Genomic DNA, 23804 nt, shown 5'->3' on the forward strand with positions numbered 1-23804 from the left:
GTTTTCAACAATTTTTATCTCTAATCTACAAATTAAAAATGAGGAGAACCATTTTTACTTCGAAATGCACTAGTAGATCATATATGCATTACGAAAATCACTTTATGAAATAATATGGTAGTTTGCTTGAAGTTTAATATTAATTAGATTTTGACCCGCGCTTTTAAAGCGCGAGATAACATTTTGGTTAAATTTTTCGATTTAACAATTACCAATTTTTTGGTCTGAATTCTAATTTTTGAGTTCTGACATACTTAACTGAGAGTAATTTATTTTAATTTCTCATAGTGATAGGCATTTGGGTTTAAGGTTCGTGTCAGTTAGGGCTATTCAGTTTTCAAGTTATTGGGGTTGGGATGTTAGGACCTGTTTAGGAGAACCATGCATTTTTCGCATCAGATCGATTCGGGTGATGTGTAGTTTGAGTCAGGTTTTTATTTTTTCATAAAACCGAAATGAACCAAATTAGAAATAGTTTGGGTTTAATTTGGATTTAAAGCCAAAAATTCCAAAAAAAATATCCAAAAACCTGAGTTAAACCTAGAAAACTGAAAACCCAAGTAATTCATGTAATTGGGGGGGGGGGTTTGAATATTTTTAATGATAAATTATATTATATACAAATATAAATTAATATTTTATTATGTTTAAATATTTTGACACCGTTTGATTTTCAGTTTGGTTTTAGCTATTTGGATTTAGAGAAATAGGAATCATTCACATTTCTATAAATCACAGTTACGAATGTGATGATTTAACAATAAATACTTTCTCAATATATAGGATAGTTTATCATATAATATATATATCTGAAATAAAATATATTCGAATATAATTAAAATATGAATATTTTAGAAACTTTAAACTAAAAGTCTATTGAATAATACAATATATTTTTGGGTTATGGGTTGGGTACTGAAGACATTTAAAAAAATATATTTTATTTATTATTATAATATAACAAACAAAAGAAAATATTTTCAGGTTTCAAAATTTAAATAAACAATTGGCTAACTTCAAAATTATGAAACTTATAGTAGAACAATAATCAATTATTTATACACATTTTTAATTTAGAATAAACTATAGATGAAATTTGTTCATTCTGCATTTAAATGTACATTTGTTCATTCTGAATTGAAAAGTTTAAAATGTGGAGATATAATTTTACCTAGCTAATTGAAATGTTTAAAGAATTTATTGCAACATGTCTAGAGTATTATAGGTAGATAGGTAGGGTATTATATTATACTAGGATTGGCCCGTCCTACGGGCGGGATATACTTTACTTGTGATCTAGGTTATTATTTTGTATGATTTTGTGTTTTATGTTTTAAGTTTTCATTTGCAAGAGATGTGTATGATAATGAGTTTTGTCTTTTATAAAGTTTTAGGTGAGGAGAGATTATATGTGATAATATATATTTTGCTTATGCTACAGTAATTGATTATGTTGTTCAAAAAAAAATTAACTTTATGATACTATATATTAGTTAAATTTTACCTACTTTATTAAATTATTTGATATATAATGTGTGTTGAATTTGATGATAGTATATTATCTTTATTTGTAATTCAATGAAAACATCAAAATATTGAAATTGAAAAAAGATATGAAAGATGAATACATTTTTTAAAAGATGATTTGTTTACGTTTATATAAAAGTTATATATAATAGTTATGTTATTATTATTTAAAAGATGAACATATAATGGAGTACGAATCAAAACCAATTGTTTTGTGTTAAGAACATCTCCAAAAGCAATTTCAAAATTTCAAAAATATATTTTTAATGGAACTACGCGCGGGAATAATTTTCTTATTATTTTTGTTTTTATAATTGTTGTTATATTTTTTATTTTATGTGTTAAAATTGTTTAATGTTAGGAACTCAATCCAATCTTGTTGCTATTAACTAAATTTTATAATTAAACTTATTTTGGTGTTGCATATATATCTATTGATTAGTTTTGTTTTAGGTTATCTTAATTTATTTATACTTTTATTTATTTTGTCATTTTTTTGTATTACATCTATACTTCTGGCCATGCAAATATATAAAAAAAATTATGATTATATCAGTATAGAATTTATGGTTAATTTTGTTTTGGAATTCATGAGTTTTTTTAACACATTTATTTGAATAAATCTTTTTGTTATATTAATACAAACTTTTTTCTTTTTTTTGTTCTTATATTTTTTTTGTTATATCTGGTTTATATGTTTTCCAATTATCTGTTGTGGTTTTTCTTAATATTTTGTTGGTTTGATTTTAATGATTTAAAAGAAAACTGACATATTCACTTATTTAAAATTTTCTTAAACTTTGATTTGATGAAATGTGAACCCGTTCTAAATATCTTTTAAAGAGAAACATATATGTGATTTATGTGCTTTATGAAAGTACGACCTTTATGTTTTAAATATCTTTTAAAGAGAAACATATATCTTTTAAAGTTCGTAAATTCGTATGACTTGCATCCTATTTTTCTATTTTTACGTACAAAATTAACAAACTCGTCTTTGTGCAGGTATCTAGAAGTGGACTTTGGAGTGGGCTGCTGTAACAAAGCTAGAGCCAAAGCCCACTAACAGTCACCTGACCAACTCTAACCTATTTTTTTTCTCTTTCGACACCAAGAATCAAACAAAATCTCCTTTGTCTTCCTATATTCTTTTTTTTTTGAGCAATCGTCTTCATCTATTCTTCATACCTAATCTTTTCCTCATCTTCGTTAACCTCCAAGCTCATCCTAGCACCAAATCCATTGCCACTGTTTTGTCTCAACAGAACTTCAAATCTAAATATCTCCAACAATCTTTAGTCTCCATCTGAGATTGAATTAAGCTAAGCTTCTTATTCCTTATCTGATTTTGTTGCGATGACAATATCAGCGACTCAGTGAGGACTTGTTGTCATATCTATAGAGGCCCGACTTACCGGATGGTCAAAAATCCAGTCGATCCCGATGCGTCTCCCGTCGCTAATTTTTGTATTCCTCCGACGATTTTATCTCCATGGAAAGCACATCCATATTCGGTTGAGTCAGCTTAAGAGAGATTCGCGAATCTCATTCATATCTCTTTAATCGATCAAAGCTCTCCTTTCTAGATTTGACTCAGATGTCGATCCCGACCTGTAACTCTCATGTAACTCCTGTCGACTTCTTTGAGAACAACAGTCTGACCAACCAAATCAAGGTTCGAGACCTGAGCTTCCAATTTATTTTCTGGCAAACTTGGACCATCAAGCTTAGGCTCTTCCAGTGAGATTCAGGTATGCTTAGGTGGGTATGGGAGTACGTGGAATGATTAGTTTTGTGAATACCAATATACCATATCCCAAATAAAATAACCTAAAATAATATGAGGGCATTCTCAGTATTGTAGCCAGATTGTATTGATCAAATGTGTATGAGATTTTCTTTTTTTTTTTTTTGAACTTTGTATGAGATTTTTCTTTTTAAATAATTTTTCTGGTTTTATCTTTTTTGAGGGAGGGTATTTAATTTAGGGAGAAGAAGGGTCATATTTAACAATTGTATCTTTTTGGTACTTTTGTCTTATATTTTTTATTTGTTTTCTGTATTATGTTTAGTTGCAATTTAAATGTGCTACTCTGCCTATTAATAGTGGAATAATATGTGACCAACGTTATTTCAGATGGACAAATGTGCATAACAATTATCTAAAGTTAAACCTATAAAATTCTTCAGTTCAATTGATAAAATTAAATCATTTGTATGTAATCTTGGGTAAGTATTCTTATAATTTTATAGGGTTTGGTTTTTAGAACTACTAATTATTTATGGTGTGTTCATGTAATGTGAAATTTATGGGATCATAATGTTAAATATCTGCAGTAAGTGAATTATAGTTGTCGCAGCGGTTACGTGCATAGATTATAACCTCTTTTTTGTGGTCGTTTTGTTTTTATATGTAATGTTATGCTTTATAGGCTGGTGGGATGAACGCATTGTTCTGTTAGAACCTATACAGTAGCTAATATTCCAGCTGCTGAAATGCGTATTAATGGCTGCATTATAATTTTCAAAAGTATTATAGAATAACAGAATGTAGAAGCTTCACATGATATTTACAAACTGTGTCATTTTCCATTTTTTTTTAATATTTAAAGATAATATATTTTAGAAGCATGAAACCACAAATACAGTAACTATTAATTCAACTATCGAGGCACAACATATCAGCCCTAAATCTTTTGAATTTTTAGAAGCCTCACGCCATTATTATTTTTTTTTTTTATAAGTATGTGAATTATCATAAAAATGAAACATTGTTTGTACATGTACAAAAGGTTAAAGCTACTAAATCAAATGATGCCAAAAAAAGATAAAAAACATCACAGGATTTTCTAGGAGAGTTTATAAAAACTCAACAGCACTAACACATAGCTAAGAGAATCTCAGCCAAGTGCAGATAAGAGAATGAAACTTCTTCCTCCCCTTCCTTGGATCGTGTTTCTGATATGACGATCTATGTCCTTGAAGATGCGGTCTGTAGACGAGAAGACTGCATTGTGCAAACGGTTGTTTCTCTCAAGCCACAGGTGATAGATGACTGCATGAGCAGCCAGCTAGAGTCTGAGGGCAAGTAGAATCCTTCATGCGAAGCCATTCTATAAGCGATGTCCAAGTGTGGAATAAGAAGGGTTGATAGCCAAGCCTTCGAATGATCATTTTCCAAAGACGCTCACTAAACCTGCAGCGGAGGAAAAGATGGTCTCTGTTTTCGTCCAGCCCGTTGCAGAGGAGACAAGAATTCTCAACGTTATGGTCCCAAGCTGCAATGCGAGATCTTGTTGGCAACCTATCTAAGTGAGTAACCCACATGTGGAAGGCATGTCTTGGAACGTGGCCACCAAACCAAACCACTGATTCCCAATCAACAGTACTGGACCTATCTCTAACAGATTCCCAAGTTCTAGCAGTGTTGAAAGAGTCTAAGTAGAGGTCATCAACGTACCACTTGTAGCAGTCTCGCACTGATGAATGTGAAGGAGGCTGGACGGAGCACAAGATGATATGGAGCTGCTCTGCCTGCGGAGACCTTGCTGGTCTCAGAATCCAACCAGTGTTGGAGCAACAATCTGCCACTTTGGCATGAATGGGGACACCAAGTTGCCGCGGTCCGTCAAAACCCAGCAAGTTAATCAGAGGGCCTATCGGTAGCCAAAAATCAAACCAGAAACTAGCTTGCTCCCCATTGCCAACTTCACACCTTAGGAAATTTTCAGCAAGTGGCCTGAGCTTCAAAATAGATTTCCAGATCCAAGACCCCTGCTTCTTTTCATCTAAGCTCCAAATGCTGAGTCCTTTAAGTCGGTGGTGTTTAGTCCAGGAGGCCCAAAGTGACTCAGACTCACTGTGAAGAAGCCAGACCAGCTTAAGGGAAAGAGTTTTGTTCCATATGCTGAGGTTTCGAAGTCCTAGACCACCTTCAGAACGAGGGAGACATACCACATTCCAAGAAACCTTTGCTGCCGCTTTACTAGTGATGTTTCCATTCCAGAGGAACCGAGAACATAGGGATTCAATAGCCTTAATACAGCCCTTCGGAAGAACAAAGGATGAAAACCAGAAGTTTAGGGTACCAGCAATGACAGTGTTAAGTAATTGGCGTCTCCCTGCGAAGGAAAGAGCACAGGAGGTCCAGGAGGAGAAGCGCCTTTTAAGCTGGTCCATAAGTGGCCTGTAGTCGCAGATACGGAGCTTTCGATGCATTAGAGGGAGACCAAGATAGCGGACAGGAAGTGATCCCAGAGAGAAGCCAAGACTTGCCAAATCTGCGGTTTCCGTCTGGCTCAACCCCGCCACATACAGTTCAGTTTTGGCCCTGTTCATATGTAAGCCCGACCAAGAAGCAAAGCTCTGAAAGGTTGCTGCTATTTGCTGAAGAGAGCTCTGTTCTCCATCAAAGAAAACCATTATGTCGTCCGCAAATGCTAGATGAGAGATAGCCGGATCATTCGCTGATGGATGGTAGCCAATGTCACCATTTACAAAGTTCTTGTTCAGGAGCTGTGCGAACACTTCCATAACTAGGACAAAGAGATATGGGGAGAGGGGGTCACCTTGACCAGGCCGCGAGAACCTTTAAAATATCCCCCTAGCTCGCCATTTACCGAAACTGAGAACCTGGTTGTTGTGATACACTGAGCAATCAAGTTGATGAAAGATTCAGGGAAACAAAGCGCCTTGAGAAGCATCAAAATAAAGTCCCAATTAAGAGAATCAAATGCCTTCTTCAGATCAACCTTGAGAAGAGAGCGCTTGGAAATATTTTTCCAGTTGTAACCTTGAATAAGCTCGGTGGCCATAAGAACATTTTCCACCAGTAGTCTTCCCGGAATAAATGCAGATTGAGTATTCGAGATTACTGACGGAAGTATTTGTTTCAGCAGGTTTGCAAGTAGCTTGGAAATGACTTTGTACACCGTGTTGCAACATGAAATTGGTCTAAAGTCAGAGACAAGCACTGCATTTTTCTTCTTGGGGATGAGAGTTAGAATGGTTGCATTCCACTGCTGTAACATTTTCCCTGAGGAGAAGAATTCCTGGATAGCCATAAACAAGTCAGGCCCCACTGCTTTCCAATGATGAGTAAAAAACTCTGCTGGATAGCCATCCGGACCCGACGCTTTGTTCCTCGGTAAAGAGAAAAAAGCTGATTGGATGTCCAAGCTTGTAAACGGAGCTTCCAGCGATTCCTTAACTGAAGGGGAGCATCTGTAGGAGATTAACTGAGATAAGTCCTCCAGAGAAGAGTCAGTGGAAGGAGAGACACCGCCAAATAGATTCTCGTAATACGACACAACCAGGTTCATAATATCCTCCTTCGAATTAACCACATTACCATAATCATCCTGCAAGAAAATAACCTGATTCTGATATAGTCTTGTTCTGACCTGGCGGTGGTAAAAGGTAGTGTTAACATCTCCTTTGTCAAGCCATGTTACACGAGACCGCTGGAAAAAGAATGACTCTTCCGCCCGAGCAAGGTTGACCCATTTGCCATGAGCAATTCTCTCATTTAAGCTCGCCGTTGGCGTTGGAGAAGACAAAACAATCTGTTGACACTGAGAGAGCTCTTCAAAAGCTTCAGTTACTCTTTTTTCAATTCCCGAGTAATTCTCTCGGCTGAAAGCTCTAATAATGCTCTTGAGTTCCTTGAGTTTCTTTGAAACTCTAAGCATCATCGTGCCATGGAAAGGCAGGGAAGACCAGCACTCAGCTATTAGAGGCGCAAAATCTGGGTTATCATTAAGCATTGAGAAGAATTTGAAAGGGGCCTTTGCCTTGGGTCTGGTAGTATCAAGAAAAACACAGCAGGGGCTGTGGTCGTAGATGCCAGGATCCCCAAAGACACCAAGTGAGTTTGGAAATAGCCTCAACCAACCATCATTAACGAGAATTCTGTCCAGCTTTTTGGATATCACACTTTCACCTTGGTTGTTGGACCAAGTAAATTCGTTGCCACAGTAAGGGAGATCAGACAAATCAGTAGAGATAATACAGTTGAGGAAGTCACGCATACCCCGAGAGGAAGAGATGACCGCAGCTTTTGAATGATCTGAGGGGTCCAGAATCTGATTGAAGTCTCCTAGGACAGTCCAAGGACGTTGGGTGATGCTAGGAGAAGAGGAGAGGAAACACAAGTCTGACCACAGGTCACGACGAATTTTCCTATCATTAGAGCCGTAAACAAAAGTAACAGCAAGCTCGGTGGAGACAAAAGGAAGCTTAACCGAACACGTGATGCATTGAAGAGACTTCTGGAGCACCGAAACAGAAACAGAAGGATGCCACAGAAGCCAAATTTTACCTAAATCCGAGAATTCATAATTACATTCGAAATGCCACCCGGGGAAAACCCTGTTGATGAGAGATGCAGCCTTAGGCGGACCAACATGAGTCTCCAACAGGCCACCGAAGATTGGCTTATTTAATCGTAACCACTTCCTAAAACCGCGACGTTTAGTTTTATCGTTGAACCCTCTAACGTTCCAGCAAAAAATATCCATAGAGGGTAAAAAAAAAAATCAGAGCTTTAAAGGGCCCCTGACCCTAGCATTTCCTTTATTCTTCTTACGAGAGCAACGAGAAATCACCTGAATATACTGATCTCCTTCATCATCCGGGTCATCATCCTCGTTAGACAAGCCCTCTGAACTCTGGTCATCCTCATCAGAGCTGGATACGGCAGGGGACTTGGCTAGACTTCCTAAACCACCACAGTGCAGGTCCACCATGAAATCCCCCAGAGCAATATCATTTCTAGAACCAGAAATATTTTTCTTGAAGGTTGGAGTAGAGCCTGTGTCGGTAGGAACCTTGGAACTTTGAGCAATCACCGGGAGACCACTGGTACGAGGAAGGTCTTGTTTATTGCTATCAGTAGGAACCCACTCCTTGGTTGGCACCTTCTTGGGTTTGGAAGCGGTTTTGGGAGCAGTTTTAGGAGCATTCCCAACACGCCTAATGTCACTATTCCCAATACCAACGATTGGTAGTTGGCTCTTGATTGGAGCTTTACCTTTGCGCTTGTCAGTATTTATCCTGGAGAGGTCTAAATTTGCATTCGTCCTAGTGCAAGATGAAGTAGCATGTTTGACTGAGCGGCAAATTTCACACCGTGGCGGAGCAGCAGGGCATTTCGAGATCGTATGACCCACTTGAGAACAGTGAGAACAAAGAGACGGCAACCAGGGACAAGATACTGTTATACGAATCACCTCCCCTGACTCAAAACGGGCGTTCACCGCTTCTGGTAGTGGCTTCCGTGGGTCTATGACAGTGTAGACCTTAGCTACCTCCAGGTTTGTAAGGTTTTCAGTGGAGGGGTGCAAGCAAATTGGGTGACCAACAAGACCTGCAATTTCCTTAAGGGCGTCTCTGTTGAAGAACTGCAGAGGGACCCCAACAAAGTCCAACCAAACAGGAACAGACGCCAAAGATGGCTTCTCAGGCGTAATCCCTGGTGACCACTTTGCGACGAACATTGTTTGGCCGTCTACTTGCCAGAGGCATTGCTTAAGAATGCGGCGGCGAGCGTTCGGACAGGGAACCCGGAAAAGGAAAGCATTTACTTCCATCTTCGAGACCGAGATATCGCGTCTGTGTTTACTCAATATACCATTGACAATAGCATGGACAGCACCTCGAGCCGGTGCCTCTTCATAAAACTAACCGATTATGAAGCTATCCCAGGCCTTCTTGTTACGCTCAATCACAGAATTTGGTATCGTGACGCAAGCCTCTCCTGAGTCCAGTATAAACGACGATCCTTCAGGGTCCAATCTTCCGGAGTTTGGACTGACTTTCTCTTTCCAAAGAGACGCTTGAACCTTAGCTCCCTGTTGGTTGTGAAGCTGCAGGTTTGTTTTAGGTGAACAGGGTACGACATCAGCCGGCTGTTCAACGGATTGAGGGTGCACTCTAGAGCCAGGATGCTCAGAGGTAGCCTCATTTGTTCCTTTCTCAGGTACATGAAGTTCTATAGCTGAGGTTTGAGAGCTAGGTTTTCCGTACTCATCAACAACGAGAGGTGGGAAACTTGGCAAATCTGCAGGGCAGGAGCTAGCTGGAGCATTAATAGGACCAGGTAGCTTTGATTCGGCGAGGTCTGTAGACTTAACCGATGGAGGGGAGCTGGGAATGGACGCGGAGGCGGAGGCGGCAGGACCGGTGGAGGAGGCGGTGGAAACAGAGGGGTTGATGCGGGGTGGCTTGTCTTTGGGCTTCTTCTTCTTCGTCATGGTCGGCGGTGGCGACCGACGTCGGGAGAGACGCCGGTGGAGAGAAAACGAGTGAGATCTCGTTTTTGCTTTGTCGAGAGAAAATCGTCGGGCGCGTCGGGCGCGTGGTCAAGTTTCAATGTGTTACGTGATCACGCCATTATTATATGAGGTGGTTTATTCGGTTCTGAATTGTATTTAGGGCAAATCTCCAAAATAGCACATTTTTAAGTTAATATCACAAAAATAGCACTCAAAAACTAAAATGACCAAAATAGCACATTTCTAAGTTTATCCTTTGAAAATTTTAATTTTTTTATTTTTCAAAATTTGAAATCTTATCCCCAAAACCTCATTTCTCAACTCTAAACCCTAAACCCTAAACCTTAAATCCTAAACCCTAAACCCTAAACCCTAAACCCTAAACCCTAAACTCTAAACCGTAAACCCTAAACTCTAAACCCTAAACCCTAAATCCTAAACCACACCCTTTAACTCTAAACCCTAAGTTTGTGACTTTTGATAAAACATTAAGTGCTATTTTTGTGACTTTTGACCTTGAGTGCTACTTTGAGAACAAAAACTTGATTTAGTGCTATTTTTATCTTTTTCTCTTGTATTTATATATAAGTGCTTCGCAAGATATATATGTACGTTCGACGTCAATTCTCAACCCTCTCATGTTTTTCGTATATGGTTTTTATTTTTAAATAAAAGTTTTCAGACTAAAACGGGAGTTGAAATCATTAGATTATATAAGGAGAGATAGCAGAAAATTCAAAAAAAAAAAAAACTAAAAGGAAACTGAACGTAATGAAACGTGAGTGATAACGGAAAATAAATAAGAACGTAAAGCTTCGGCGGATACTAGCCACGGTACACCAACTCCAAAAACTTCTCAATCTCCTTATAGTAAAAACATTTAGTGCATCTCTTTCCAAGTTCTTTGAGCTCGCATGCTCGTGGGCATGATAAGAATCATGTTTGTGCCATATGATTTCCTCTTAATTAATGATCGGGACCTCACGTGAGATAATTGTGATGCAATGTCGGTATGATCACCTGATGAAAATGTATGTTCGGAAATGTTATAAGTCGTGATGAACTCAAAGTAAAATTCTTCGTAAAAAAAAATAAAAATGATAAGCAATACGAACCGGAGCTCGAGACTCTCGTGTCAACGTGAACGTTTGGTGTGCTCTGTCAGGCTGTGAGCGCCCAAACTTTTTTCTGTGTTACTACTCAACTCGCTGGACCCAGATCCTCGAACTCTTCTATCTGTTTTGTTCACCATTACTCAGAGCATTTCTCACAGATCTAAGGGTACTGCAATGAAAGGCTTAGCTACAATGGCTCTGATTATCAACATAATAGTGATTGCTGATGTGTATTTATTCGACAGTTACAGATTTATTAACATTTTTGTAAAACACGAACCCTATCATAGTACCGGCTGTTGAACACATCGAACCGGCCGTGAGTCTAGGTCGGAATGTTGGACGCCGGTTAGCATTAATGGTGGCCTGCGTTATAGTCGCCTGAGACATCCATGTTCAGAAATCTTAGTATCAACAAACATGGAAATGATCGACGGAATAATTTGAAAACACGATTATCAAGATATGGGGATAAACTTACCGGACTTCAAATCGGACCAAAACATCATCGATTTAGACATATCACCGTGAATATGTATACTAAAATAGGAGAAACATATGATTTGAGGAGGAGAAGTACTGACATATTTATAAAACCATAACTCGAGCAGTTTCAGAGTTCGGAGAAGCAGAACAGGCGCCGCCGTGTAACGAAGTTTTATGGGTAAAACACTAAAACAATAAGCCCAACAAACACAAAAATTATAGTATTAATGAAATGATGCGTTGCGTAAGTTCGCCCTAGGTAAAACCTTTCAGGCCCATTTTCCTATGCACGCCGCTTTGACGGATCTCATCCGCTTCAACTCCGCCGTTCAGCCTTCCTCCTCCTGAAGCAGATCTTCTCTTCCGCCATGCTCCTGATGATGACTGCTCCTGCCCCGTCGCGTTTCAGGCCTCTTCCCGACCCACCACCATGTAAGCTTTTTTTTGGTTTGAATCTCTTTCTCCCACCATTCCGCCGGACCCACCAGACCCTCCCGACGCTTCCTCTGTTCTCGCTCTGTTTCAATTCCTCAACGCCGCCGCCAGCCTTTCATCCCATGCGTTTCCCAAAATCCAAGATCTGGAGTCTCATTCGCCAATTTTGACGAGTAAGATGAGAGGCGGAGACACTCATCACTTGTCTGTTGGTGTCTCATCTTTTGTCTCTGGGCGTCGATGTACTGCTGGATGCAGTTTGTTATACCACCGGCGCACAGTGTGGTCTCCTTTTCGATCATGTCCTGATGTTCTCTTCCAGGTTTGCCTCTGCGCTTCACTCTCGGTTCATTATTCTGTTGAATGGTATGAAACACGGGTTGTATGGGAGGCACTGGATATGTGGATCCTGGTCTTAATTTGTGATGTTCCGATGGAGTCTTTCTCCTTAGATTCTACTCTTGTGCTCGTTAGTAGCATCTATATGGCCTCAGTGCCAATCTCTACTGCAGTATGCAGTTTGTTTCTTGTGTTCAATCTGGCTCTTTGTGCTATGTTGGTGTGTGTTTCTTCTTGGTGGCAGATCGAAGAAACACTATCTATGGTATTCCTTCTGTTGAAGCCGGTTGAGACGAGTACTTTTCTCTTGGGTGTTTCCTGTCTGGAGCAGTCTATTTTCCCAATATTTCCTCATGTATGGAGCGAATTGGATGAACAAGCATTGCTGGTATTGCAAGGATTTTCCTCCCAGCTAGTGCATTTTTCTGCCTTTGAGGCAGTGATTGTGACCCTTTGGGTTACACTGGATGCAATTTGTCAAAAAGCCTATGAAATTGTTGTTATGCAGTTTTTATGGCCTTCTTTTGTAAGTTGTTTTCTTAAGCTATCTCTCTATTATTCAGTCAGTTTATTTGTCTGTTTGGCTTGCTATGGCCTTGTTGTATACTCCTATAATGGAGTTTAAACTCGTTTCAGTATAATGGAAGTATGGTTTGATAAAAAAAAAATGAAATGATGCGTTGCGTAAGGTGACTTAAGTGTAGCGTTTTGTATGTGCGGGACACGTGTCAACGCCTGGGACTTCAACTTTCCTATGTGGATGCCTGTGTGGCGCAACAGGAGTGAGACAAAAAATTATATATATATATATATATATATATATAGATAGATGTTGCCTATATTATAGATAGTTTCTTTACTAATGTATGAAACGTTTACAATTATTTGATGACATATATTTGAAGAATATAATTAATTATAATTATGTAAACTTAGAAAGGGTTTAAGTATTTCCGTTGAAAAGGAAAAGGAATCAAGTAATATATAGTTTATTGAAATAAAAGGTATGTCATGGAATAACTTCAGTAATTAAAAAATATAGATTTTAAATAAGGCAAAGGCATGGTTGTATAAAAGAGTCACTTGCTTTTTGGATAAATCGGTTTATAATTAGTATTTAGAATATGTGATAATTTTAAATCTAAATATATCAATGGTTTTAGGTATATAAACTGTATTCTGGAGATTTGGGTACCCATTCGATTCTCGGTCTTATTTTGGCTTTTATGTTCGAGAGAAATATAAACCATTCAAATATCTGTGAGCATTGATTAAGTTTTGGTTTTGTTATTTTTTGTTTGGTTTCTCTTTTCTTGTTTCGTTTCAGTTCGATTTTGGTTTCAATTTATATGCCGAAGCATAAATTTGTTGGTATAATCTTTTTTTTTGTGAATTTCAAATAACTTCTGTATAATCGACGGTTTATAATTTGTTTCAAAAATATTTTTTTTTTCTTTCCAGTGCAATTTTTATTAAATAATAATGGTAAATTGTAAACTTCAAAAAAATTAATTGAATTTTGATTGGTTAAGAATTGTGTAAAATAGTTAATCACAAAAAAATATACATTTAATACTAAGATTTAATATGCTTTATTAACATGTGTGAAAATCTCAAAATATGTACCATTTTGAAACAAAATAAGTATTTATTACTGTTGTCATTTTTAAAACAATGATTTTGTAGAATACATGACTGAACTTTTCTTGAAACATTGATATCATAAAAAAAATGTTAGGTATGATAATATCTATAATACATATATAGCTTACGAATACATTTCTTGAACTGCACAAAATACTGATAGGATATTATAACTGTAGGAGATTATGGAAGTTCCTATATTTTGTGGATGGTAATATTTTCTAAGATACTAACAAAATTCGTGGAGTTTCAAACATGTCTCCATATTTACACCTGATATTAATATGGGAATATATTTAATTTTGTTGGCTGATCAAAGCTAAACCATATGGGCTGGTTGTAATAATATGAAAGCTAACAATGATAGAGATATATCTATGAAAGATTGGTTGTATAGACTACTTCATAGTTCATATTTATCATCTTACTCATTTCATCTAGCAACAGATTCAAATAAGTTGGAAACCACTGTTACCTCATGTATAAAATTCTGAAAAGTATGTTTATATATCATTGTAGTCTGCGGAAAGAAACATTGTTTCTATAAAGTTAATAGAGAAGAAGGTTTATGAGAAACTATAATATAAATAATGTTAATCATGAGTAAATGTGAAAAAGGATTGAAGAGAAAAGTATAGCTCGATCGCTTGTAGGTAGATCATATTTTACATTTTTTTGTCAACATATCATTTTATAAAGCTCAAAATCCAGGAAATGAGTACAAAGTTGCTATGTGTCAAAAAAAGAGAGTACAAAGTTGTTAAGTCTAGAGGCCAGAATTGCTTTTAAAACACGTGAGAACCACTAATAATAGAGCTTGTTACGTGGCAAACAAATCTGTTTTGGTCTACCGACGGGAAGTCCTCCCTGAAATCGAACCACTGGTGATGTCTTCGTCTCTTCCGTAAGCCACGATCCTCCATATCCCTGTACTCCCAGAGCAACATCTCTTTTGCCCGTAATAAATGCTTTTGGACTGAAGAACTTGACTCGCCAGAGATCAAAATAGAGGAAAATCTGATAGATCTAAAGAGAGACACATTGTCGGACCGTTCCCATCGAAGAATGCCAGCCTCTGATTCTCACCTGGATCAAAAAAAGCAACTCCAAATCCATTAATTTTTTTTCCAAACAGAGATACTTTACTCATAAGCCGAGCAAAGACCGATACTCATATGAAAGAAATCTATTTATAGCCATAGATGAAGCACATTGAACAAAAGCAAAGCCTGACAAAAGCAGATCAGGATACTAAATAGATTCAAGAAAGAGAAACGAAACATAATCCATCTAAACGACGGTAGGGAAGTTCATATATTAAACATAGTTAAAATAGACGATAGGTAGTGAATGTAGCTTATATTTTCGTCTGTAAAAATGACGCTGAAGTTCATATATTAAACATAGTTAAAATAGACGATAGGTAGTGAATATAGCTTACATTTTCGTCTGTTAAGACCATCTCAAGAGAATAACCATTTTCGGGATTGTTTGACTTACATGTATGAACCACAATAACCTGGAATCTCCGTGCATATTTGAAAGTCTTAACATCACTCAAGTTGCTGATTTTGATAACGGAATTCATAAGTGTAGATTAAGGTAGAGAGTTTGAAGGTTTATAATGATTATATTTGTTGTGTTTGATTCGATATTTATATACTTCTTATCGCTCGAAAATTAATAGGAGAGTTTGAAGGTTTATAATGATTATATTTGTTGTGTTTGATTCGATATTTATATACTTCTTATCGCTCGAAAATTAATAGGATAGTAAACATATTAAAATCATTTATAATTAGGAATATTCTAGGGATATAGATTATTCGAGATATATTAAGTTACAACAATATATTATTTCTGATTTTCGAGATGTATTAAGTTACAACAACAAAATCTTTATTGTCAATCTCGTTATTTTATAAAAATATTGGAATTTTGTATATAAAAGTTTATTCAAAAGATGCTATTTTTTATACCCAACTGTTAAAATTTTAACTTAATATTATTAAATAAGTCATGAATTTAAAAAAAAACAGACCATAGGTAGTTTATAGTTTCGTCTGTATCTGAATAAGTAATTGTTAGTGTTGAAGCTTGCAGAGAAAATAATTCTGATAATATCATCAATTATAGCCAAAGTAAATAATCTAATCAAAACCAAGCAAACAAACTAAAACACGAAGTTCGTGTATAAAATATTGTACCTCGAGGAACATGTTGTCGTAGGTTTTGTGTGACCAACATTTTCAATCCTCATTTGATTCTTTGACCTTGTATTCCCATGTTTGAATCAAAGCTCTACGTAATTATTATTATCTTTCTCTGCCTTCCGTACATTTTGCTCTAAAGCGTAGATACGCAGTTGGTCTGCGCGCACAAATTTATAAAAACCGAGTTAACCAAAGGTTTTAAACATTCGATGTATATTAATTCATGAGTTATTCTTGGGTTCACCCTAGGGGGTGAACCTTTGGGTTCACCAACCAATAGAAAATTGTCATTTTAAATCTAGTATCTTTTAATTAAGGAAACCAAATAACTTGCAAATTATATTATTTTTTCAAAATAAAATTTAAAAATAAATAAAAATAATATATAAAAAACGAATTCAAAAAAAAAAAATGTTGTCAACAAAACACTAAACCCTAAGCTCTAATACTAAACCCTAAACTCAAATCCTAAACCCTAAATCTTTGGGTAAACCCTAAATCCTTAGGTAAACCCCTAAACCCTTGGAAAAACACTAAACATGTTGTCAACAAAACACTAAACCCTAAACTCTAATCCTAAACCCTAAACCCTTGGGAAAACCTTAAACCCTTGGGTAAACCCTAAACCCTTGGGTAAACCCTAAACCCTTAGGTAAACCCTAAACCCTTGGAAAAACACTAAACATTTGGATAAATTCTAAATTATAAATCTTAACACTAAACTCTAAATCTTAAAAATAAATATATTTTTTAAATAATCTTTTTTTAGAACTATTGTTATTTTTATTTATTTAATTTTTTATTTTTTATTTTAAAAGCATAATATAATTTGGCAAGTTATTTTGTTTCCTTAATTAAAAGACACTAGATCTAAAATGACAACTTTCTATTGGTTGGTGAACCTAAAGGTTCACCCTAGGGGGTGAACCCAAGAAAAAGTCTTAATTCATAACTTATTCTTGGATCCACCCCCTAAGGTGAACCTAGAGGTTCACCAACCAATAGAATTATGTTATTTCTTATTTAATATCTTTTAAAAAAGGAAACAAAATATTGTCAAATTATATTATCTTTTTTAAAATTAAAAGATAAAAAGAAATAAATAAAAAATAATAGCAATTACAAAAAAAATATTTTTAACGTCGTCAGCAAAACATTAAACCCTAAATCCTAATCCTTAAACCCTAAACCCTTGGGTAAACTCTAAACTCTAGGATAAATCTTACTTTAAATCAAAATCACTAAACACTAAAACACTCAAGGGTTTAGGGTTTACGGTTTAGGATTTAGGGTTTAGCGTTTTAGGGTTTAGTGTTTTTATTTAGAGTTTAGGATTTATCCAAGGGTTTAGGGTTTACCCAAGGGTTTAGGGTTTACCCAAGGGTTTAGGGTTTAGGATTTAGGGTTTAGGGATTAGGAATTAGGGTTTAGTGTTTTGCTGACGACGTTAAAAATATATTTTTTTAATTTTTTTTCTGTAACTACTAATTTTTTTTTACTTTTTATTTTAAAAACATAATATAACTTGACAATATTTTATTTCCTTTTTTAAAAGATATCGAATTTGAAATAATAAAATCCTATTGGTTGGTGAATCTAGAGGTTCACCCTAGGCGTGAACCCAAGAATAACTCTTAATTCATATAGCAAGGATAGGATAGTTGTATTTAAATTATAACTACACTTTGTAAATTAACTAAAGAAGTAGAAAAAGATCACACAGAATTAGGAGATGGTTATCTGCGATTTATGGAAAAAACAAAAAAAAAACATTTAATTAAAATCGTAGCTTAAAAATAATCTAGTGGCACTGTCTTGTAAATATTGTTAAAACATGAGGGTACTTTAAAAAAAGCCTTCTATTTTAATAGTATTGATTAAGTTATGCCTTTAAACCGAAATTGAAATTGAAATAATATGGTATTTTTCCTTGTGCCTTTAAACCGAAATTGAACTAAATCAACTGAACCATGCACGATTTGGCTTGGTTCGTAATGAAAGCCCTAGCTAGGTCTCGAACACTAAGAGCATGATTATTGAGAATTTCTTAGGGTGTAGTTCTTAGCGGAATATAAGAACCTGTCTCTTAATTTTTAACTAAAAAAACTAAGAAACGGCTATTAGAGCACCTCCAATGGGGGTTCTACCCATTGGAATTCTAAAAATGAATATGTGTGTATGTATATATTGTATATGTGTATGTAGTTGTAGGGTCCATTAAATAGTGTAGAACCCCTACCCAAAGGTTCTACAAACAAAACTTTTAGAACCTTTGGATAGGGGTTTTACACTATTTAGTGTACCCTACAACTACATACGCATATACAATACATACATACACATATTCATTTTTAGAATTTCTGCCCATTGGAGGTGCTCTTAAATCTTTTATATTACGCTAAGAACTTCACCTTAAGAACCCCCAGTAATCATGCTTTAATATTAAATAGGTTAAGATTACCTACAATGATTTGCATTCACCTCTCTCTCTCCCTCTTATCTCTCTCTCTCTCTCTCTCTCTCTCTCTCTCTCTCACTCTCAGAGTCTGATGATGATGAATTCAATCCCTCTTGAACTTATTCACGAGATATTCTCTAGATTGCCTGTCAAGTCAATAGCGAGGTGTCGTTGCGTGTCGAGCAATGGAGGTCCATACTTTGCAGTGCAGATTTTACCGAGCTGTTCCTAACTAAGTCTTCCACTCGTCCTAGTCTCTTCTTCGCCGTGAAAAGCTCTAGGAACAATAATGATTTTCTCTTCTTTTCGTCGACTCAGCTTGATGACAAGTCGTTGTCGTCATCAGCCACCTTTGTTCGGTTGAAGTTATCTAAAGACATGCCGCTGGAACTGTGTGGTCATGCTTCTGGTTTGTTCTGTTTACGTCGTATGTCAAAAGAGGTCAGGGATGAGAAGGCTGAGTATACAGAGCATGTGATATGTAACCCTAGCACAGTACAGTATGGGTTCTTACCTAGAGTGAGGACGGGCAGTAAGAGATTTTAGGGTATGATCCTATTGACAAAGTGTTCAAGGTAGTGTCATCCAATGCTACCTATTTATCTCGGTCCAATGTTCTTAATGTTTTTACATTAGGAACATGAGAAGTTGAGTGGAGGAAGATCAACTCTCCCTTAGACCATCATCCTTGGTCCGAGGGGATATGCATCAATGGAGTTCTATATTACTTGGTTCAAGGAGCAACTTACTATATAGTTTGCTTTGATGTTCGGTCTGAGAAATTCAAGTTTATGGACATAGAATTTACTCATGTTTATGCTACAAGATTGATTAACTATAAGGGCAAATTAGGTCGGATTAGTTGGTCACGTTTTTCCCGTATGACCATGTGGGTTCTAGAGGATGTGGAGAAACATGATTGGTCAAAACAATTATTCACTCTTCCTGATGGTAATAAATCAGTAGAGTTGGCGGTTACGCAGTTGGAGTGACCGCTACAGGCGAAATTGTTTTGATGGATGACTATTATCAGTCCAAGCGGTTTACGTTTTCTACTTCCATCCCGGAAGGAACACTGTCAAACGCCTTGAAGTCCAAGGTCTTGAGCACCGTGGTGGTAGTAGGGTTTACGCCTTTGTAGACCATGTAGATGATCTCACGTTTAATATGAACTCTTGGCAGCTGCATCAAGATGTTCCTCCTAGGTTTGAAAGCTTTAACAAATTTCGTGCTCTCAGTCTTTTAGATGATGTATGAATTTACAAGTGCAGAAAACCTCTGTGTTTAATAAAAGGTGTATTCAATACGATACTGAACCCCTGGCGACCTTGCTTGGTACTGGTCATCTCAGAGGAGATATTTCTTCAAATGATTTAGTGTTGTAAATAGAAGGTTTGAGACTGAATATTTCTGTGTTATTATTAATGAATCATAGAGGTTACTTATATAAGGATTACATGAGAGATAAATGGAAATACATAAATGGAAAGATAACAAATCATAAACCAACAAGGAATAGGAAAACTAGAAGAATGGAAAGTCATGGCCGACTTTCTCTCTCTCTCCAGATCGGCCGCCTCTCTCTATCCTTTCTTTAGGGTTTCGGCCGCCGCTTCTCTCTTTAGGGATTGGGCCGTCTCTCTCTTGTTATGGGCCGGTTTATGGACCGGGCTGGTTATGGACATTCATCACTTTATAACACTCCCCCTTGGATGCCATAACCATACAGGATTTGTAGTACGCTTCATGTTGCCTCATTAAAACCTTATCAGGAAAACCCAGTGGGACAAAACCATGATGAAGGAAAAAGAGTACAACATGCACTACTCCCCCTGATGTGAACCTCAGTGTAGGTTTTTACATTCTACGCATCTGGTGCGTGATCTTTCCTGTATATGTAGGAAGGGAGTAATCGGCCAAGTTCATTACTAAGCCGTATCTAGACCACTTCGACCTCTTAGGTCGTTTCTCATGTCTCTTGACATCGAGTGTCCCGGTAAAGCATGTGTGCTAAACAATATGAACCATATTGTCCTCGGAGATTACTATTTGGTCTTTGCAAATCGTGTTTGCATGTGTCCATGTTCTAGGCGTGTTTGTCTACTGTCAAACTCTTTACTTTGGCCATTATAATTACCATCGACCATGTATCAATCTGGTCGATCTATGTTCGAGTCATAGACCTCGTCCATACGTGTCCACTACTTGTCTCACGAGTGTTCAAGATCAATGATCATTGCTGTGAGTTTATAATCTCTTATTATGGCTCTGTGGCCGAACACTCTCATGTATCTCACATGTGGACATCGATATTTCTTGCTTTAGGCAGTACCATATCTTTCTCGGACATTGTAGTCCTTTATCCATCTCTTGATGGTGTCTCATGACCTCTGTTGCTATGGATTATATCACACACTGAAATATATATTAGGTCATGGACTTCAACGGGCTTTATGGACTACAATACTTTGGTATCCGACAGATTAGACACCTCCTCTTAATCTCACTACAAAGCCTTGTGGAGTTTATACGGCAGTAGACCATTCTGCTATGCCGGATCCTTACTTAGGGGATCTGATGTCGGATTACAACCTGATGGTTGATCTTTTGTACTACTAGTCCGTGATCAAGGGATAAGGGCCGGACGCCTTTTAGCCGATGGGCCGGACGTTTTTAGCCAGAGTGCTGGACGCCTTTAGCCAGAGGGTTGGACGCCTTTAGTCGAAGGACCGGACGCCTACAGATACGTTCTGTATCAGTCTTCTAACCTCTTTTAGGTTTAGTACAAACACAAGGAATTTCAAATATATGTGGACTGTTATTGGATTGTCTTTTATACAACTCCAAGATCATGCGTGATCACTTTCTTTTACATACTATATGCAGCTGCTTTTCAGTCCATGAATCAGCTTAGGAACAAAGTTTTTCTTTCAATTTATCCAGTGATCCATATGCTGCTTACTACATCATTTGTATCTAATTTCTTTCTTATGACCAGACCATTGTCAATTTCGAAAATCTGTAGCAGCATCCACCACATAGGAGTTTATCTCCTTATAATATGTTCCTTTGGTCTCTGTGAGTACCTTGTGTAACAAGCTATAATCTAATGCTGTTATTAGGAAGACATGAACACTCTAGATCTCGTGATCATGTGTCTTCTCTCACGGTTTCATTACCTCACAAGATCCATCTATTTCACTAGTTGATCAGATGGCGTTTATGTATATGTATATGGCCAATACGCTCATCTCTCTTTTAGATACTTTGAACCTCCACGTTTTATCTTTCAATATAATCTTTTATGATTGTATGAGTACTCATTCGTGGGTTCATGATCCTCGTTCATCTCTTTATGTTCAAGTGCTATTCTCTTATGCATCTTTTATATACATTCATGTATGTGTGTGTCGACACTTTCATGTGGTTCCATTATGTTCCAGACATGATCCAATGGATTTGAGATCTTATTATCCAGGACCTTTATTACCTAGTAGCTTGGCGTCCCAAGACTACATGGTTTGGTACCTTAGATGTGTAGCTGCGCAGCCTTTTCTCAATGTCTGGTATGGTTTCTCTTATAATCTCAGATCTGTATTCTATGCACCATTCTTTTTCTATCCGAGATTCCTTTATCTTATGGAACACTTGGTCTATCTTGTATAGACTCTATAGCAACTTGATTATGTCTCTTCTAGGACATTCATTTGGTGCTAAGCTGGTTTAGTCATTTCTCGGGTCAGTGTCTGGCATTTCGATTAGCATCTCAATTAGCTATCTTTATAATCTTTCTTTGGACGTCTTAAATTATAATCTCTAGTCCGAGGATCTTTGCCAAGACAATGATGGTTAAAACCATTCGTACTTTTAACATTCTTTATCCAGCTTATAATCTTTCTCCTTTAATATTCAGATTCATTTGTTTCATGCAATCCGTACCTGGCCACTATTTTAATCACCCATGTTTTGGCTCACGGTCCTTTGAATTCGTGGAGAAGATCTTATTCTTATATATTCCCAATCCTCTTCTGAGGTTCCATCTTAGACGGCACATATATGTATGTGGTGGTTTATTCAAAATCTCTTAAGATGGTGTATGTCTGGTTTAATGACCCGTTATTCAATCTGAGATGGGAATATCTATGCTCACTTATATGGCCTGATGCATATGACCATTCTATACATGTAAAACATAATGTCTCCAAGCTTATAGACTTTAGAATCTTAGTCTTATAGGTAATGGCTTACATGGCCGAACATTTTATGGTAATGGCCTCTCTGGCCGGTTATGGCCCTTGCGGCCAACCTGTTCATAACATGGTCTCTTTGGCCGAGTAATGGCCTTATGGTTTGGCTGTTTTAAAACCTGGCCTCTACGGCCGAGGAATGGCCTTTTATGGCCGAGCCATTTGTAACATGGTCTTTAGACCATAGTGGTACACGAACTTGTAGTATTGATCATGGGTTTATCCTCTCTCCCCCTCATGACCATACTATAAGGCCGTGGTGGTTGGGACAATTAAGCCTAATGAGTTTCCCTTTGTGTACATGTTTCACAACGTGAGATTTTTTACGGGATAACTCTGTGTCTTTCCAATCTTTGCATCAAGTTTAGACTTTAGGATGGCTAATCCTATCATGCCATATAGTGTAAAATTTCGTGGGATATATCAGTATAGTCACCACTTCTCTTGCCTCTTATCATACTGATCTTATAGCATAGTTTATAATCAGTAGAGATCATAAGGTGTAGTTTTGACCATTTTCTTATAAGGTCTTAGGCGACTTTTCTTTCAAAATCTGAAGGAACTTGATTCCTTTTGTTTACCCATTGTTTCTATTTAGAAACCATATTATTATAACTCAATGGGTCACATATTATTGGGTGTGTATAATGCCTTATAGGCAATGCCTTAGCCATAGTTTATTTACTAGGCTTACTATACCTCTTTCACTATTTCTTACTTGGATATTATGCCCTTTAGGCAAAAATAGAATCATTCATATGTTCAAGTAAGATCAGGCAAGATAATGAATTCAAAACCAATTCCATTGTATATATAAAATCGTGAATGACAATTAGGTTAGAGCAAATCACAAATCAAGGACTTTAAAATAAAATGTCGAGATCCCTCTTAGTCAATAGACATGCCGGCCACTCCTTGAGTTATATTGGACACGGCTCCCTTGGATTCATCCTGATCTATATCGATTTTATTTGTATCAAGGTATCTCATCTCACTGCTCCTCTTTAGTACCTTGTCATTCTCAATCACCGTTAGGCAAGAGATCAGGTCATTGTAAGTGGTAGAAC

The 23804-nt window shown here is 36.8% G+C and overlaps 1 protein-coding gene across 1 annotated transcript; it reads right to left on the minus strand.

Annotated features, from left to right (window-relative positions):
* Window positions 1–8063: 8063 nt before the first annotated feature.
* LOC106383768 lies at window positions 8064–9116 on the minus strand. The gene has a single exon (XM_013823827.1). It carries the CDS (start codon window positions 9114–9116, stop codon window positions 8064–8066), a length of 1053 nt encoding a protein of 350 aa, XP_013679281.1.
* Between the last annotated feature and the right edge of the window lie 14688 nt (window positions 9117–23804).

The sequence above is a fragment of the Brassica napus genome, chromosome C8 (assembly GCF_020379485.1).
Source record: "Brassica napus cultivar Da-Ae chromosome C8, Da-Ae, whole genome shotgun sequence".
Lineage (NCBI taxonomy): Eukaryota > Viridiplantae > Streptophyta > Magnoliopsida > Brassicales > Brassicaceae > Brassica > Brassica napus.